This window comes from Nothobranchius furzeri, chromosome 2 (genome assembly GCF_043380555.1).
Source record: "Nothobranchius furzeri strain GRZ-AD chromosome 2, NfurGRZ-RIMD1, whole genome shotgun sequence".
NCBI lineage: Eukaryota > Metazoa > Chordata > Actinopteri > Cyprinodontiformes > Nothobranchiidae > Nothobranchius > Nothobranchius furzeri.
Genome location: NC_091742.1, coordinates 84,740,581 through 84,759,440, shown reverse-complemented (window position 1 = coordinate 84,759,440; position 18,860 = coordinate 84,740,581). Strand labels below are relative to the sequence as shown.

General features: G+C 41.1%; 2 protein-coding genes and 1 long non-coding RNA gene across 8 annotated transcripts in view; 1 reads left to right on the top strand and 2 right to left on the bottom strand.

Moving 5' to 3' along the window:
- LOC129160753 (NLR family CARD domain-containing protein 3) overlaps nt 1–3,298 on the bottom strand; it is a 272,871-nt gene extending 269,573 nt beyond the window's left edge. For 5 of the 6 annotated variants that reach the window (XM_070548078.1, XM_070548080.1, XM_070548081.1 and 2 more), the window contains exon 1: nt 3,013–3,298. The gene's annotated coding sequence lies outside the window, so the exon portion shown is untranslated. The remainder of the gene's footprint in view (nt 1–3,012) is intronic. The other variant, XM_070548084.1, reaches the window with a different exon arrangement.
- On the top strand, nt 2,395–5,938 carry LOC139066129 (uncharacterized). The gene is made up of 3 exons (XR_011519099.1): nt 2,395–2,578; nt 3,907–4,036; nt 4,793–5,938. It is a non-coding gene; the product is annotated as an uncharacterized lncRNA (long non-coding RNA).
- A 2,491-nt stretch (nt 5,939–8,429) lies between these two features.
- Nucleotides 8,430–16,929, bottom strand: LOC107376910 (N-acylneuraminate cytidylyltransferase). Its single transcript, XM_070548085.1, has 8 exons — nt 16,667–16,929; nt 13,528–13,670; nt 13,286–13,441; nt 13,045–13,181; nt 12,833–12,927; nt 10,982–11,141; nt 10,737–10,902; nt 8,430–10,452 (listed from the first exon to the last, which is right to left on the bottom strand). Exons 1-8 carry the CDS (start codon nt 16,885–16,887, stop codon nt 10,238–10,240), a joined length of 1,293 nt encoding a protein of 430 aa, XP_070404186.1. The 5' UTR covers nt 16,888–16,929; the 3' UTR covers nt 8,430–10,237.
- Between the last annotated feature and the right edge of the window lie 1,931 nt (nt 16,930–18,860).

The window sequence follows — 18,860 nt, the reverse complement described above, 5'->3', positions numbered from 1 at the left end:
AACTCAATTTAAAATAACTGACAAAATAGAATACTTAGGAATACAAATCATGCCTCAGCTAGAACGGATAGCAGAAGCCAACTATGCACCGATGCTAAAGGAAATTAGTGAACAAATGGAGAGATGGGCCCATCTACCACTATCATTGATTGGAAGAATAAATATTTTAAAAATGAATGTACTCCCAAAACTGCTCTACCTGTTCCAGAACATCCCCCTGCCACCTCCCACGGAACTATTCCCCAGGCTGGAGAAAGAATTCATTAGATTTATCTGGAAGAACAAACGGGCAAGACTTAGACTCTCCTTAATGTATCTACCCTATGAGAGAGGGGGGCTGAAATGCCCCAACTTAAAATGGTATTACTGGGCCGCACAGTTAAGGACTATTACATACTGCTTTTCAGCCACAAACCCCACACACTGGGCGGAATTAGAATCACAAGATCTAAAGTTGCCATTCTTCTTGTATGTGTACTCTGACTCACAAAAGAAATTATTAAAACCTATAAAGAATCCGATAGTGAAAAATATGATAAAAGTTTGGTTCTCAGTGAAAAAGCATCTTACAGAAGAACAAGAATTGTCTTGTTTCAGTCCCATATGGGGTAACCAGCGATTTACACCAGGAAGAGCTGATGCCGTGTTTAAAAGCTGGTATTTACAGGGAATTAAATCAGTTAAGGACTTATATTTGCAAAATTCTGATCATTTGATGTCCTTTGAGCAATTAAGGGATAAATATGGAATAGAAAGGAAATATTTTTTTAAATACCTCCAGCTCAGAAGTTTTCTAAAGTCTAAGCAAAAAAATGGGGACTCCAAACCCTCCATCACCATGTTGGAAGAAATGATGACAAAGGACTTCACACGAAGAGGAATAGTCTCGGACTGTTATCGGATAATCGTGGAACATCATTCAGATGGAGCGAACGATAGAAGAGCAGCATGGCAAGACGACCTCAGGCAAGAACTGAGTAAAGAGGACTGGGAGAAGGCCTGTGGAGGAGCTCATACCAAGTTCATTAATGCAAGGTTAAGATTAATTCAGCATAAATATTTAATGCGGACATATGTCACCCCAGAGAGACTGAAGAAATACAATAGCAATATACCAGATACATGTGTTAAATGTGCTGTTCATAAAGGGACATTGTATCATTGTGTTTGGGAGTGTACAGAAATCAAAAAGTTCTGGGAGGATGTAAGAATTTCTACTGAAAAAATTATCAAAAAGGAGGTACCATTGGATGCTAAATTGTTTCTAATAGGACTTTGCCCTAATGAGTATGCTTATAGCAAGTGTCAGCGTGTCTTTTTGGATCTTAGTTTAGTGGTAGCAAAAAAGTGTATAGCTATGGCATGGAAATCGCTCCATAGGCCCACTGTGAAGGATTGGATGAAACAGATGTTACAGGTGATGCCGCTGGAACGGATTACCTATATCTTAAAGGCCAAGCAACATTTATTTGACGAAATATGGACACCTTTTCTAACATATATTAAGAGGATGGACATAAAAAGCTGAGGACTTATAAAGTGGGAGAGTAGGAAAATAATCGGTCTTCTGACCAGCATTTAGACTGGAATGGGAGAAGCAAAAGTAAGGTGTAATTCGGGGACTTCTTACTCAAAGTTTTATTAAACATGTCTATGTGAATATTGCCTTCAATACTATAAATGCACTAACGTTGGAGAGGATCGCCAGAAGCACAACCAAAATTGTTAAAATGTTCTGTTGTTCTGTTGTTCCATTAAGATTTTATACAGAATGTACTTTCAGTATACAACATAATAATGTGTGAAAGGTGTACAGTAAACTGAAAATGCAATAAAATATACTTTTTGAAAAAAAAATCATAAATAGTAACATAAATATTAACTACTCACTCGTATGAACTTAGACCCACTGTTAGTGCCTGTAATAACAAATGGTTGAAAGTTAAATGTTGCTGTAGGAGGCGTGCTCCCAAAAGTGGAGGCTAGTGGGCTTAAGGGGTTAATTAAAACGATTTCCACTAATTACTTTTTCTGATATTTAATTTTATTGCATTTAAAATAAACACTTGCACATACATTACTCACCTGCTAACGTAAGTAAGCATAGGTATGTTGTGCCTGTTGTCCAGCAACTGAGTATTTGTTGGTGGTATCTGTGTTTTATAATCTCACTGGGGATGGCCATAAAGTGTGTATGCAAGAAAAAAAATCCATACATTCATATTTAAACCTGAGTCTGTTTAATTACATTATTACTATTTCTGTACAAACGTATTCTTGTAATTGTGTGGAGCTGCTGGAGCTGACAGCGGGATGCTCCCCGCCCGCTGGGAGGGCCGCCGTTATTGAGCTGGGGGGGGGGGGGGGGGGGGGGGGGATCACCAGGCACAAGGGGGCGTGTTTGGAGAGGGTTTGCAGCTAGGTATTATTGAATAATAAGGGAGCATTGGTGTTTGTAGAGCGCAATCTGTGTGTGCTACCACTAGTGAAGGCCCGTTGAAACAGACGCTCTGTTTATGGATTTATTTCCTCCTTTTAATCCTGGAGATTCGTTTGGGAGTCTTGGACCAACCGCTGGGTAAATCAAACTCTGCTAACACTTTTAATTTAAAGTATTTTATAAATAAATATAATTAAAACGCAGTTTTATCTTGCACACAAATTTACACTCAAAAAACATTTAAATCGTGTTCATTATTTTTCTTAAAAGTATTTTTAATAGATAAAATCATTAAAAACGCAGTTTTATCTTAGACAAAAATTAACACATAGAGAAAGTGTTCATAAGCAAATAAGTGCGCTTTTATTTTCAAAGACACTCGAATGAGGACACCGTAATTCCTCTTGTAGTTGCGCCCGTAAAAATCGAAAGAGGGCTGGCTGGAACTGCAGTAGGCCAAAGAAGGTGACGCAGTTTGTTCTGAAGGTGAATCAAAGCAACAACCCACACAGAGAGAAAAGCACTCAGAGACTCTGACAGGAGAACAAGAACAATGTTCACTTCTAACTCACCTGATTCACGCGCTTTACTTTCTTCTCTTCTGTCCACATTCAATCCAGTCAGAACCGGATTATCAGCGTTAACGGAAACCAACGAAACACAAGCTAGAATAAAAATTACTTCCGTTAACTTGACTCAGAGTAACAACGAGGCTTTTAATAAAAGAAAACAAACTAAAACTGTAACCAGAGTTCACAAATCTGACTAAAACTTCTAGAGAAAATGTCCTCCCTTTGTCCTCCGTTCCTGTTAATATCAAGTTCGGTTTCGGTTTCGTGATGATTCAGAGTAGTTGATGATTCAGGGCAAGAAACTTTTTGGTGCACTACCGCCACCTACTGGACTAGAGGGGAGTAAGTAACTATAAAACTTTAACAAACTAATCATCATCATCATAATATTAATAGACTAATAACAACATTGCTGGGTAAAACATGACACTGAGTTGTTCTAAGGGCCCTGTACATAATCTCAAGGTCTGATAATGAAATCTATTTTCTGAGTACAGAGAGACACTGAGCAAAATTATCTTTTAAATTAGAAAAAGTCCAACACAAACAATTAGTCTGTTATTAACCAGGTTGTTTTCATTTAATATCCTGATGAATAAAACCACAAACCCTCGCTGACTTTTACTAACAAGCAGCACATGGTTTATAAAACTTGACTAAATACAGCAAATGTCCAAAAGTCCCTGTTAGCTCACTGGACTCAGTTTCCCAGAAGGCCCTGGTCAGAACGTGTCGCAGCTCTTTCACTTATTTATTGTGTTTAGGACGTTCCTTGTTCTGCACAGGTACAATGTTATGTAGCAAACATCTGTAAGGAGCTGCATTAATAGATGGAGCCACTGGCAGCTGTTTATTTTGATTTATTACCCTGTTTGTGTTCTCTTGTTTCCATAGAAACCATAATAATAACCTCTTCGGTGAATAGGAATAAACGTCTTTAAAGCCTGTTTCTGGATGTCAGCCCATCCTTCTGACCCAGGAGATGTTGGGTTGCACATTCCACCTGTTACCAGCTGGTATTCAGGTAACATCTTCACTTTCAGAGGCTTCATGTGGAATAAAAACATTTAATGATAAAAATGTATTGTTTTACCTGATGTTGCACAGCTGCTGCCAACTTTTTTAGGACTTTATTCAACAGATGTCAGACTTGTAATAATTCTGCTGAGCTGTCAGATGGAATGGCTCAAACACCAAGCAGCTGAAGCTGATGATCCAAATGTAGCTGTACAGGATTTCCCTTTCTGAGCTCTTCTGAATCCGTTTCTACGTTCTAATGTCCTTCCCAGACGTCACACCGGCACCATCAGTGACTCCCTATTTTACTGGTGTCCAGTCCAACGTGTGACAGCTCTCCCAGAGCTACGCCAGTCAGTGACAGGACATCACACTAGTCAGTGATCAGCCAGGATTCGCTCTCATGGAACATTTCTGATCCTCATTTAGAAAATCAACAAAAATGTTTTCATGGCCAGTTGGATCCTTTGTTCTCTACTCAGTGTCACTTTATTTTACAACACAATGAAAACAGCTGAGGGGGACCAAAATGCTTTGTAGTTAAACGAGGTAACAAAGAACAAATGAAACTTCCTGGATGATAAAACAAGAATAAAGAACAAGTTGTTCTTCAATCTGATCTTGGGACATCCAGGAGAACCAGGCTGGTAGAGCTGAGTGCTCTCCCTGGTGTGTAGATGTTAATAAGATTGGTTCAGCATGACATGATGGTCCAGATGAGTTGTGATAAATGGGTTAAAGACATTCTCCTGATCTTTTACAGGGAGATGTGGCTTCACTCTGGTCAGAAGTCTAAGATGGAACAAGGTGCTTTTATCACTCTGCTCTGATCTGTTTATCCAGCTTACAAATGAGCTTTATTTGTTTTAAATATATTAATTATTTACAGTCATGTTTAAATTGCCACAGAATTTATTAAAGAGCAAGTCAACCCCTACCAGAATCTAACTCCACTCCCACTTCATGTTTGAAAAATGCAACAAATGCTGTTGCCTGGCAGACCAAGGGGGCGGAGCTGCTAACAAATACACACACACAGGCATTGTGACATCATAATCTACCAGTTTACATCATAGCATACCTCTTAGCCAATAGCGGTGGAAGATTTAAATTAGAATACAATGCAGAGTTTTTACCTGACAACGGCACAACACTGCCAGTTTTAGGCAGAATATTTAAATTTTAACTAAGATGCACTGAAGTGACAAATTATTGACGGCACGTGTCTGCAGCACGATTAGACACTCGTTTCTTTAGTTTATCAGCAAAAAAAAGGTTATTTGGGGTGACTTGCTCTTTAAATACTTTGTTGTTTTTATCACTAAAGGTTCTAAATAAATAAATACATTTTACCTAATTACTAAGATTCTTACATTTTTACAAAGCTCTGTATTTATATTTTGTAAATAATCCAAAATCCTAAAAGTTTTAAAGTGTTCATAAACAAAGTTTATTCTGTGGTTTTTAGAACCCTAATCAAGGGGCAAACATGTAGTTTCACTGAATGTCCACAAGAGGGAGACACAGATCCATAAAACTCAAAGATAAGTTAGTTTGGGTTCATTTTTCAATCGATCAAAGCTTTATTTATAAAGCGCCTTCCGCAACCCTGTCAGGAAGCCCAAGGCGCTGAACATGGTACAGTTGTAGGTAAATATATTGAATCATTAAAGGTAAATTAAATCAACAAACTTCTCATATATTAAGTTTGTTTTATTAAATTATGATAATTTATTAAAGGCTTTTATTGTGTTAGGAGGCTTGGAGCCATTCTGTCTTTTTTATATTATTTTTCCATTTATTTTATATTTCATTGTTTTGTTTGTGATTATTTTATGATTTGTTTAGTTGATCTCTGTGACGTTTCTTTCTGTGATAAGTGCTATGTAAATAAACTTTCCAGACTTTTTCCTCTATTTTCTCTTTATTAGTTTTGTTCAAAGTGTTAAAAAAGAATATATATATACTTTATTTATCCGTTAGGAACTTCATTTGCAATCAGAGCGTCAGCACAACACATAAAAACAGCATCAAAACACACACACACATACACACAATTTAAAATACTACTCACATCTACACACGCTTAAAGGAATTTAAAAAGGAACACGATATTAAAAGATTACTAGTTCAATCTAGATGTACCGTAGTGTTGGTCACGGTCACTTTTGCTGGGGCATGCTATTTAACAGGCGGATTGAAGAGGGAAGGACGCTGGAGGAGGCCCTTCATGTCTTCACTGGGAGGGCCCTGAACCGCCGGCCTGATGGTAACTGGGTGTAATGGGAGTGGAGAGCATGTGACGGGTCTGTGGAGATCTGTGTGCCTTTTCTGAGAACTGAAGTGTTGTGTGTGCTGGTAAGTGACTGCTGCTCCTGACCGATGATTTTACTGCTTATCCTGATTGTTTTATTGAGCATGTTACGCATATAAACAACGAGAAAAACAACATACATAAAAATAAACACCAAACAGTTTGAATGAAAAGGGGCAGAAGGAAGAAATAAAAATTTCCATCTCTTCCCTCCTCATTTCTGTCTCCTACTGTTTGTCCTTTTAAACACTTTGAGAACAGAAATGAACTCCGTGCAAAGTCAGATGATATCAGCTAAAGAGTTCATTTCTCCTCTCAAGGTTTTAGCAATGGAAATAAACTCTGACAGCGTCTAATCTGGACCTGATGAACTCCAGTGAAGCCCTGCAAAGGGAGTTTATTCATGGCCAGAATAAAGTGAATTGTAGCATTTAAGAGTTTGGCTTTGACACTTTGCTCCCTCTTTATTATGTCTGCTCTCTCACTAACATCTCATCTGATGCACTTAGTAACATGAAGTCTCACTTTAACGAGAATCACACATCAATGAACAACCCACCACAGAAAGGTCAAAGATTTATCTGACAGCAGCAACACTAAAAGTGTTCAAATGCTCCAACATCCAGACTAATTGTTCCAAGTAACCAGTGAACAACAACTAGTCTGACAGTCAATGCAGGATCCAGTGAGTCTGTCTAGGAGCTCCAGAAGATCATCATCCAGCAGCTGGGAACATGTGGGTGAACTTCTAATAACATCTTGGAGTTCAGAGAGTGGATGAGCAGCCTGTGGAGAGCAGTACTACACGAGAACTTCATCTTCAGCGTCAGAAACAGCCTGGTAGCTGATGCAGACATGAGGCTCTGCTCAGAGGACAACACATAAAGAAATGTCCACCTGGGTTACCCATGCAGAGAGCAGGATTCATCATTTTGGGACAGTTGCTGCAAAGTCTGAAACATCTGAGCTGAGAGAGTTCATCAGTCAGTTAGAAAGGGAAGCAGCCACAGAGCTGTCTCCATGGAGACGAAGCTGCTCGGTCATCTGGAAGAATTCCTTCATCAGTCATGTGGTCGTGTTCATCTGGTTGAAGGACACAGAGGAATTGTCCATCAGCATCAAGAGTCTTTGTAACCAGATAGAAACGGAACCAACTGACAAGAAATCAGAGTAAAGACTGTTTCTGATGCTCTGATAAGAGCTGCAATTCCACCTGCTCAACTTTGTTTTTAACACTTTAGAACTCCACTAATTCATCAGTTCTACCAGAATTCACCAGAAATCCTGTTTTTCTGTCTGAGGAGTCAAATGGATCAGTTAGAAACACTTTTCTTACTTTGTGTCTGAAGGTCCAGGTCCACTGAGGTCTGGAGGTCTGGACGGGGAGGAGCTGCTCTTCATAGGTGGACAGCTGGGTCCTGGAGGTTCTGCTCTGTTCTCCTCTTCCTCCACAGAAACGTCCATCTTCCTCTTCAGTCAGTCTGAGAGGAACCAGTTAGACTGACTGGGACTCACCAGTAAAGAATCAGGACTAAAGAGTCAGATGGAGAGTTTCACTCAGACAGGTTACCAAGTCAAGAGTTTTCTAGAGACAAACAGGAAGTGAGACGCGACGCAGCAGTTTGTTCTGAAGGTGAATCAAAGCAACAATCCACAGAGAGAAAAGCTCTCAGAGACTCTGACAGGAGAACAAGAACAATGTTCACTTCTAACTCACCTGATTCACACGCTTTACTTTTCTTTCTTCTCTTCCGTCCACATTCAATCCAGTCTGAACCGGATTGGGTTTCCTCCTAATCTGATGAGAACTGTTTCATGTAAAAATGTATAAAAATGCATTCATTGATTTGTAATGGTTACAAAACTTTAGCCATGTTTAAACGCTGTTGTTTTACACATTTACCTCAAATTGTTGCCATTGATGATGCGCTTGTTATTTAGCTGAAGTTTGCTCTCCCCAGGGCTTTTTGACCCTAATGGGCATCCGTTGGTAAGGTCACAAAAATACTGCTTGCTTGTAACGATTTAGGTATCAGATTCAAAAATAATAACAACAACAACAACAATAATAATAATATTCAGTCACTTTTTCAGTTTTAGATTTTTAATTCTCATTTGATTCACTCATTCTAGCTTTGATGTTGTTAGCTTAAACTTATGAAAATCACAATTATTACATAAATACCTTCATTTCATTATAAAGTAAGTCACTTCCAAGCAAAAACCACCTTTGGGAAAGTAAATAAATGAAAAACAACATTTAGATTAATTTCTTAACATACAGTTATCGCCATCAATGATTTTAACAACAGAACCTTCACATTAGCAGCCACCGGTAAAACATCTCAGAGAACAAATAAAAGGGTTGAAAACAAACACAAACAAGACAACAAAAGGATGTTGACATGTTATCAGCAGGATTGTCCCTGCTGTAAACAGGCAAATCTGCTCATTCTTTCTAGCTACCATGTTTTTTTTTTATCATAAACGTGTATTTGACTAGTGCCGGCCCAGCAACCGTCACATGGGTGTCTTAAGCAGAATTTCACCTTGTGACCCACAGTTAGAAGCAGAAAACAACCTTAAAGTCACGAGCTAGATATTAAACAGCACAGATGAGGTCAAAGGTCAACAATGTAGTTATAAAATAATCTGGTATCATTATTACTTTAAAGGAGCAGTAGATGTTTTTTTTGCTTGCTGATCAAGCAAGGTACTTTTTGAAAATCCAACTCCCCCTTCCTCAGGCGTCCCCCACCTAAGCCACGCCCCCAGAACAGAAGTGTGTTTGTTCCTGAGGGTTCAGTTCACGAGTTTCGATCAGTTGTTCTTAACTTCATCTGCACCGCACAAACGGCAATCTAAGAAAAACCCACGAGCAATCGATTAAAACTTCTAGAACCTACCCTTAACCCACACGTGAGTTGCCAAGGCAACAAACTGACAGACAGCTCTGGCAGCCAACATGGGACCGGGTGTGTTGACAGGCAACATGTCCGTCACCTAAACATTTCCCATTAAGAAAAGACTCTAAACAGAACATGTAAAATAATACTCCTTAAAGAAATATGCAAACTGAACAGAACATTGCATCCGCTCCACTACCTAGCCCAGCTGCTCCAAGTCAAGAACACACAATTTCCCTCTGGGATTAATAAAGTATTTTTGAATTGAACTGAATTGAATTTGCACACATGGAGGGGTAAGTGAAGAGCATGAGGGGTGGTCAGGGAGGACAGCTTGATGGATGGCTCATGATCCAGTAATTAATAATAGGACGTTCACTCTGATTGGATGAGGTTCCTCCGTGATACGTCTCAGAGGTGATTAAACTCATTCTTTTTATTTTTATTTTTACAAAACATTTAATTCACTTGTAGCCATGAGTATGTGAAGAGCATTTCAAGCAAAGTGGCAAAAACATTCCAGAGAAACCTGCTCTGCACCTTTAAAAGCTGCTTCTCATCTGGTGACTTAGTCCAGAGGCCAAAGCACCAACATCAGGATTCAGAGGTGATTGTGAACCCGGTGATTTGAGCTCTCAGGTTAACTTTTATCTCAAACATCAAAGAAAACCTCCAGGCTGCTGTTTGTTCACAAGGATCTGGTGATGTGAATCTTAAAGTGTTATAAATACCCCACAGAGAAGCTGCCAACAGCTCTGACTGCTAAAATAAACAAAGCAGTAATAAAACTATAGCTGGATAATAAAAATGAAACTGACATCTATCCTGATCATTTCGGCGCTTCTCGTTTATGTCTTTAGTCTCGGCAGCTGATTATTAACCACAGGAGGCTGAAACGTGTCACATTACCCTGAAGAGTGTGAATGATCTGACTTCTTTATGTGAACAAACTCCACTGCAGCTCCTTCTAAATCTGGACTGTTCTACATCAGAAGTTGGTGCGGTCGATTCGGTCTTGCTTCATCTGGGACTTTGCCTTCTCCTTCTGCAGGAGAACGTGTTCTGCAAACTCCCTCACGGCTCCCGCCCCCCCAAGGAGGCGGCAGGTGTACTTGGCAGCGTTGGCGGCGTCTGGTGAAGCGTCTGCAGGAACTGCACTCAAACCCGCCAGATTCAGACAGCTGCTGTCAGCTGTGTCGTTACCTGGGAGGAGACACGGGCATAAACATGGTTCCAGTGTTTCATAGCAATGGCTGCACTGTTCCAGTAAGCCGACACGCCCATGGTACATACAGGTTAATGTTTGCTTTTACTACAGGGACTGGCTGCATGTATTATCATCACTATGATGCTTTTATACCTTCACTATGAAACGGATTTCAGCAGCTGATGAGTTCCTGGTTGGTCAGAGCTGTGACACAACTGAATGTTGAGATCAATGATGCTAAAACCTCCACAGGTACATAAATAAGGAACAGCAGCTTTACCCATGTAAGCTACATCTTTCCAGTCCAGATTCCTCTCCTTCACGACTGGCAACACATCACTTAGTGGGTCCTCTCCCACCTGCATGACCTCACACCCCGTTAGCTTCTTCAGCTTATCTGCTAACAACTGGGCCACAGGGTCCTCACTAGAGGTCAGCAGCAGCACCTAAAGGAAGGAGTCAGAGGGTAACAAGGAGGCTTGCACAAAGGTCATCAAGGATGTTCACACAGCTGGACGATCCCACCTCTACATCGTCTTTCTGCAGCTTCCTGATTCCTGTGGTGTCTTTGGTGTGGATGGACACCATGTCCTCTCCAGATGCAGTCAGAAATATCCTCCCATCTGTTAAACACCCAGAAACCTTACAGAACATCAGGGACACTCCACGACCAAAGTAGCCATACCTGTGAGAAAAAAGGAGAACACCGAGTGAAATTAAAACCAGTCCAGTCAAGCATTTCCAACTTTTATCATCACAGCTGGTTTGAATTGAACCTTTTAAAGCCTGAAATATAAACTCAAGCATTCAAAACTGAAAAATTATTATTCAAAGTCAACGTACAAAATATATAATACAATTATATTCCGTTATGAAATTGTAACAGAACGGAATGACTGTTTTTCCCCTTCCCTGCTCAAGACTAGTCTGCATGAGATAAGTCTCGAGGTCTCATGCATTCCTTCTAACCTGCTTATTGTCAGCTCAACAGAAGAACGAAGAATGAACTCTTTTCTTTTAATTAATAAAAGAACTCTATTTTAATAAAGCTAATCCATCAAAGTGTTAGTCAATAAATAAGATGTGACCGATCTGTGAAATCAAAATATTATTTACTTCATTATGATCCTATAGAATATAATAAGTAATATGACTTTAAATGTTCCAACAGGACTCATTTCACGTAGCGTTAAAAGACATAACGCATTCCTTTCACTGATCCAATCAGAATCTTTCAGATGTGACGGAGGCGTGGGTCTGATGGTGTTTGGTAATTTTTCATTCGACAATAAACCATAACATCCGACGTATAAAACTATGCCACGTCAGCTCTAACGCCAGTTCAAGGCGTTCCAGAGAAAGTGACGGAGTGGCCAATCCTGATCTAAACTCTTCAGCTGAAAGAACGACAAGCTGAGGAAAAATATGTTGCTATTCCAACTGCGGCAACAGTTCCTTTCAGAATAAAGCTGAACCATCAAGACCCAGGTTTGGGTCTCACCAGACGCCAACAAACTGTTGTGCACCTGGAAGTAACTCACAGACTGGACTGATCGGAACCGCGGCTTTTCCTACCGGATCGATTCCAGAGAGGGTCAAGCTAAGACCTCGACATTCCGTATCTAAAGAGGACTTCCTGAAGGGTAGGTAAACCGGCAAATGATGCCTCATGTGTTTATGGACCTCCTAACCAAAGCTTAATGCGAAGATAACACCTTAAAATGACCTTTTACAGCAGGGGTATTCAGTTCCAGTCCTGGAGGGTAGGTTTCCAGTTGGTTTTACTGGTTTCTCTGCTCAAACACTGGTTGAATCACCTGAGCAGCAGCTCATCAGGCTCTGCAGAAGCCTGTTATTTACCTGCTGGTTGAAATCAGCTGTGTTGAAGCAGAGTTTAAACTAAACCGTGCTGGATACCTGCCCTTCAAGCCCAGAATGGAATAGCCCTGCTTTACAGGGTTATTCAAATGTCACTCAGACCCCCACCGCCCACTGTGGCCAGAATACCGGATATGCAACTTCAGACATGCAGCCGCTCTGTTGGAACTTAAAAGAGTTTTAGCTTACATACCTGGCACTGCAGTCTGCTTCCAGCACTTTTCCTGCATGTTTTAGATCATGAACACAGCTGATTTTTTTATTTAGAGATTAACCGCTCCTGTAGACACTAATGAAGGCTGGGAGACGTTTCAGCTGTTACATTAAGGTGTTCAAAAGACAAACGTACAGCGAGGCGGTAGGTTTTGCTTTCGGTTTGACCACAGGGAATCAATAATGGACAGTAGGGGGTGCTGAAAGCAAGTAAAACTGCCAAGTGTGCCTTTAAGGCCAGAAGTGGTTTGATGGGAATCTCAAAGGCATTAGGTAGTGTCTCACCTGAGAATTCTCTGTTCTGCCACAGGCCAGTCAATGTCCACATCTATGTCCACGCTGTGCTCCGGCTCCATCTCAAAGTAGGCTACCTTACCACCCTGCACAGGGTCCGTGGCCAAGCCAAAATGTTACTGGACAAAGGAGTTGCTAGAGAACACTAATGGAGCTGAAACACGATACTAAAAACACGAAAACAAGCATCTCAACTCATTTACCTGCGTAGAGCCCTCTGTCAAGATGAGGTCTCTTTTGGAGATGTAGAACGAACCGTTCTCGTACAGTTCTCCGTCCCAGTCCTGACGCCGTGGACGCTTTGAAGGCACCAAATTAAACGGATGGGTGTATTCAGAACCTGGAAAAAGGGTAGGGTCTGAATAATTCTTCATTTTCCTTCACGGAGGACATAAGGAATGAATCATCTTAGACATTAAGATGATGTAATCCCTGTTCACTCACCATCTGGCTTGACCTCCTTCCAGCGGAACTGATGTCTCCGGACCACAGAGAAGACAGAGTCATAGCCGTCCTCTAGGATCTTCTTTAAGGCCTGCTGTAGGTGAGACGGATGGAGACACGGAGACGTAGCCTGGATGTGACAAACAATGTCCACCTCTGTGGAAGACAAAATAAAAAATGTCTTAAAAGGCTGACAATGTATAGTTTCCATACTGAAATTAGTCCAGGTGTGGTTTTAATACCCGGGTTATGTCTGAGAAACTCCTGGATGGTTTCCACTGAAGATGATAAGTCCTTGGAAACTTGGGGACTCCTCCGGTGAACTTTGGCGCCCCAGGATTTTGCCACTTTTTCAATCTCATCGTGGTCTGTCGACACCCACACACTGAGAAAATACATGCATGTTCATTTTCACGATTAACGATAAATCCACAAGAGCCTTGACAATGACCGAAGACTTTTGGACTCCTCGGGTAAATGTTGGCACCCAAAAACTGTGTAGTCTTCTGACACCCACACAAATGCGTGGCTTTAAGGTACACTATGGATTTAGAAAGTCAGTATTTTAAAACAGCAAAATTTTTCTTATCGTACTGTTCCTGGAATTTTTACGATTTCTACTGACCAACCAAAGACGATGAGCAGTTTTCTCTGGTTTTGTGATGGGAAAGGCACTTCTCTTACCCGGTTAATGGCCAAAAACAGAAAACTACCAGGAATATTTCTTGTTGGACAAATTACTTTTAAACACAAGGTTCATCCAGTTTATTTTACTCTGGTAACAGACAAGCTTTTGACTTACAGGGAAGTGAAGGTTCGACCTTGCCTATTTCCAGTCCTGGCTTATCAGTAAGAACTCACTGTGACTGCTTTCTGGTTGTTGATTTATAATCCGCACCTGGTGTCTCCCTCTTCGCTGAGTCTAAAGGAATGTCAAAGTGTGTGCGTCAATGCTTTTAGTGCATGTAAATGTGTGTGCGTTTTACCTTTCTGTGTCTGCTTAATAAATACTCTTGGAGGGCTTTGTCTGATGAGAGTGAACTGACAACCCTTGTGTGTCATGGTCTGCGTCTGCCCCTTCCTTCATGTGCCTCCTGGTGTCCTCCATCCCTCTCTAGATTCCCTTTTGTGTCTCATAGCGCCCTCATGTGTCCTTTGTCTGCGTCTCATTTATGTGTTTTCTGTTTGTAGGCATTCGATCATCCCCATCCCCTCCTGTTGTAGCTCCAGCCTCTTTGTCCCCAGCTCCGTGTTTGTGTGGGTGTGTGCGTGTCTGTTCCCCAACTGAGTGTATGTGTGTGTGTGTGTGTGTGTGTGTGTGTGTGTGTGTGTGTGTGTGTGTGTGTGGGTGTGTGTGTGTGTGTGTGTGTGCGTGTCCATTCCCCAATTCAGTGTGTGTGAGTGTATTTGGGTGTGATTGTGTGTGTGTGAGTCCTTCCCTTAGTCTTTTAGTTTAGTTTTGTGTTTATCTGCCCTCCTTTGGTTCTGCTTCCCCATTTAGATAATTGTTGTCACCTGTCTTCCCTCCAGCCCTCACTCCACACACCTGCTTCCTGTTTCCCTAATTGTTCCTGCCAGTCTATTTAAGCCCGGTCTTGTCTTTGTCTTGTGTCGGTCCATTGTGGTAATTCTGTCAGTCTGCTCATGTTGTCTCTACTGTTTTGATCTCCTGCTCAGTGCTTTGGATTTATTGGTTTTTTGGCTCCAGCCCTTTTGGATATACTTTTCATTTTACTCATCCTAATAAAACGATTTTACTTTACATCATCTCCTGCCTCGTGACATCTTGGGTTCCTGCATTTTGGGTCCTACCAACACTGAATCGTGACAGTGTGGTGTGTATTTGTTTTGCTCTCCCTTTGCAAAGTCTAAATTGTTGATTGTTGGTCAATTATTGGTATGGGTTATCGATCAGCTTAATAATACTATCACCCCTGCGTGTTGAACATTCCCTTAGGTAACCCTGGATGGGAAATAAAATTACCTAACATTTCCTATATTCTCATCTTCATTGGATGTTTGGTTTTGTTCTGGGTTGCAAAATACCCAAAACAGCCATGACTGCACCAGCCATAGGCTGTGTTGGGAAAGCGTACTACCCACAGCAGATTTCATAGAAAACCTTGATGAGAAACTAACAATAACTTGTCAAGTTTTCTTTACAAAAATCAGATCAAAAACAAGTTTACTGTCGGTCTATGTTTGAGTTTGTAGAAACTGCATCTCTCATTCCTTCTAGCACTGAGCAGTACCTTCAACTAGACACTGCTGCTAGAGGAATTCAAGGATATAAACAATGTGAACTTCTCCACACCCATGTGTACGTGCATGAATTACACATCCAACTGTGAGGATTTTTGTCTACTTTAAGTCAGCGTCTTGTTTCTGTAGGAGGTATGGTTTTCTCAAAAAGGCACAAAGAAATTACACACCAGTTTTTCTATTTTCTACATGGTCAACTTCTCCGGGAAGATCTGAAGAATAACCGTTAAAAGTTGTTGCACAGCACAAAGTTCAAGAGGGATTTAGTGGGCTCCTCATTGTTTCCTTATGGCACGTTTTCTGAAAATGGTTTTTGCTAAATATGTTGCCATGGTAACTTGAAATACCAATAAAACGAATAGCATGCCTCTCTGGACCAAGCCGGTTTATTTGATGTAGGATTTATGCATGTAGATACACTTTTCTTGTTTGGACCGCATTAATGTATATATATATATATATATATATATATATATATATATATATATATATATATATAATAAAGAGACTGCTATAGAAGTAACAATATGACCCTGTCATAATTACTGGGGCAGGGCCCAAAAGAATAACGTCTTGTACAGAGATTGGCCTGTATGTTTGAATGTTCACCTGCAACAAAACCCTTGGTTTGACTCATGCTAAAGAGATGATTAAAAAATGCCGTATAATCTTTGTTGGAGCAGGAATCAGCTAAAACACGTGAGTCATGGAGGACCAGGACAAATGACATGCTGGACTGACTGGTTTGAAACTTGTTAGACTGGTTAAACACGCATTTCTCTGATCTGTGTGTGAAATTAAACTCTGGTCCCGGAAGGGATGGACAGAACCGACGCTAATGTGGAAGCGCCAAAGTGCCTTGAGACGACTCTTGTCGTGATTTGGCGAGATATAAATAAACTTGAATTGATTTAGTATCCAGGGTCCGCTGATGAAGCAAGCTCAGACTTCTGGATACCTCGGTACAGAGATTGGTACCGGCTTGTCTTTCACGCAGCACCTCCATCTAACGAGACAACTGAAAGCCTTTCACGTTATCAAAGATGTTTTAACGCTGGTGTACAGATCACACATTGAATTTGTTCTCACTTTTAATACCTCGTCGTGGTTATACTGTACCTGTCAAACATCTCTGAGTCAGCAGCAGCTCTCAGCACCCATCCCAGCAGAGGAGCACCAGCTAACATCTTGATGTTCTTCAGAGGGATGCCTTTGCTTCCTCCCCTGGCCAGAACCAGAGCAGCTACGTGTCTTTTCTCATTCCCGGAGCGCAGATGTTTGCCGCTGGTTCCCACCTGCAGACCGGTGTCGTTCTGGGAGGCTCGTTTACGTGCAGCCATGTTCCAGTCCTTCTCAGCATTCTCTGTCTGAGCTGTCTGACAACAGGTTAAATCACCGGCTGTTTACGACTGGTGAGAGATGCGCATGCTCATATCAGCCCCTTTCATCCTTCTGCCAGACGGTATCAGGTTACAACTCATCTGTAAAGCTGTCGCTGCACTCTAGAATAAAAGTGTATTCGTGCCCTAAGGAGAGGAAACTTTTTTATCATCAAGTAGTAAGCACCGAGAAGGACCTGAAACAACCAGAAAAGACTCCTGAAAAGTCCAGCAGGAGTCATCTGCTTGTGAGGAACACAAAAAGATGGAAGAACTTTTGATGCAGGGGAGTGAACTCAAACAACAGCTGAGAATCATAAACAAATCTCTGAGAAAAACCAAAGCTGAGTCTGTTTGTGTTTTTTTACAAGCGGGAAATGAATGAACTGGAGCCGGGGCTGGATTATTACCAGAGTGACTCAGAGACCCGGGGAAAAACTATGAAGGCTTTAAATATTCAACTAAAGGAAAAAGATGATTTATGTGAAGTTCTGCAAAAGTGTTTAAATCAGGAATCTCAGCTCAGCGTCCAACAAAGACAGAAGAACCAGGAAAAAGACATAATTAAAGAGCAAGTCACCCCCAAATCACTTACTTTATCTGATAAACTATATAAATGTGTGTCTAATTGTGCTGCAGTTTTGCACTTCAGTGCATTTTAGTTAAAATTTTTGTTTTCTGCCTAAAACTGTCAGTGTTGTGCCGTTGTCAGGTAAAAACTCATTTGAATTTAAATCTGAAATCGCTATTGGCTAAGAGGTACCCTAGAGCATTAGCTGGTACCATATGATGTCACAATGTCGTTGTGAGCCTGTGTGTATTTATTAGCGGCTCTGCCCTCTCGGTCTGCTAGACAACAGCATTAGTTGCATTTTCAAACAGGAAGTGGGAGTTGAGTAAGAATCTGGTAGGGGGTGACTTGCTCTTTAATGAGAAGTAAGAGAAAGAAATCAGTAAACTGGAACAGGGGCTGGGTTTCCATCGATGTCACCCAGCATGAAATAATTCTGACTTCAGAAATTCAGCTGCTGATAAAAGAAGGTCTCTGTGCAGATCAGCGTTTAGAGGAGGAACCCCAGCTCAGACGCCAGCTAGAAGACCAACAGAAGAACTGTTACTGATTTAATTAATCAGAACTTCAAGACGCAAATTGGAGAATTTGAGAAAGAGAACAAAGATCTTAAGACCAAGCTGGAGTATTTTTACTCCATGAAGAAGGAATCGGTCGAGGTGTCTGCACACTTTAGTAAGGATTGAGTGCTGACAAGTAACATATCTGTTTTATCACTGTTAAGTTTGAGAAAGTTTGATGTGAACCAGTCTTTGATTTCAGATAAACAATTGGTGAGGGAGGAAGGAGGAGGTGAAGAGGAGGGTTTGGAGGATACATGGAGCTGGGTGTCATCCGCGTAACAATGAAAATGGATGTCAAATTTACGGAAAATATTTCCCAGGGGAAGAAGGTCAGTGATGAAAAGGAGTGGACCGAGAGCAGAGCCTTGGGGGACGCCGGTAGTGACAGGGAAGGGACAGGAAGTGAAGGATTTGAGTTAAACTGAGTATGGCCAGAGAGATATGCATGGAACCAATCAAGCGGGGTATGAGAAATGCCAAGGGAAGACAATCTATGGAGGAGGAAGGTGTGAGAGATTGTATCGAAGGCCGAACTCAAGTCGAGGAGGATGAGGATGGAGAGCAGTGAGGAGGTCGTTAGTGATTTTTATGAGTGCAGTTTCTGTACTGTGGCCAGGGCCAAAACCAGACTGGAAGGGCTCATAGAGGCTACTGAGGGTGAGATGAGCATGGAGTTGAACAGAGATTATTTTTTCTAGGATTTTTGAAAGAAAGGGAAGATTTGAGATGGGATGAAGATAATTGAAATTATTGGGATCAGTGCCGGGTTTATTTAATATTGGAGTAATGGATGCAGTTTT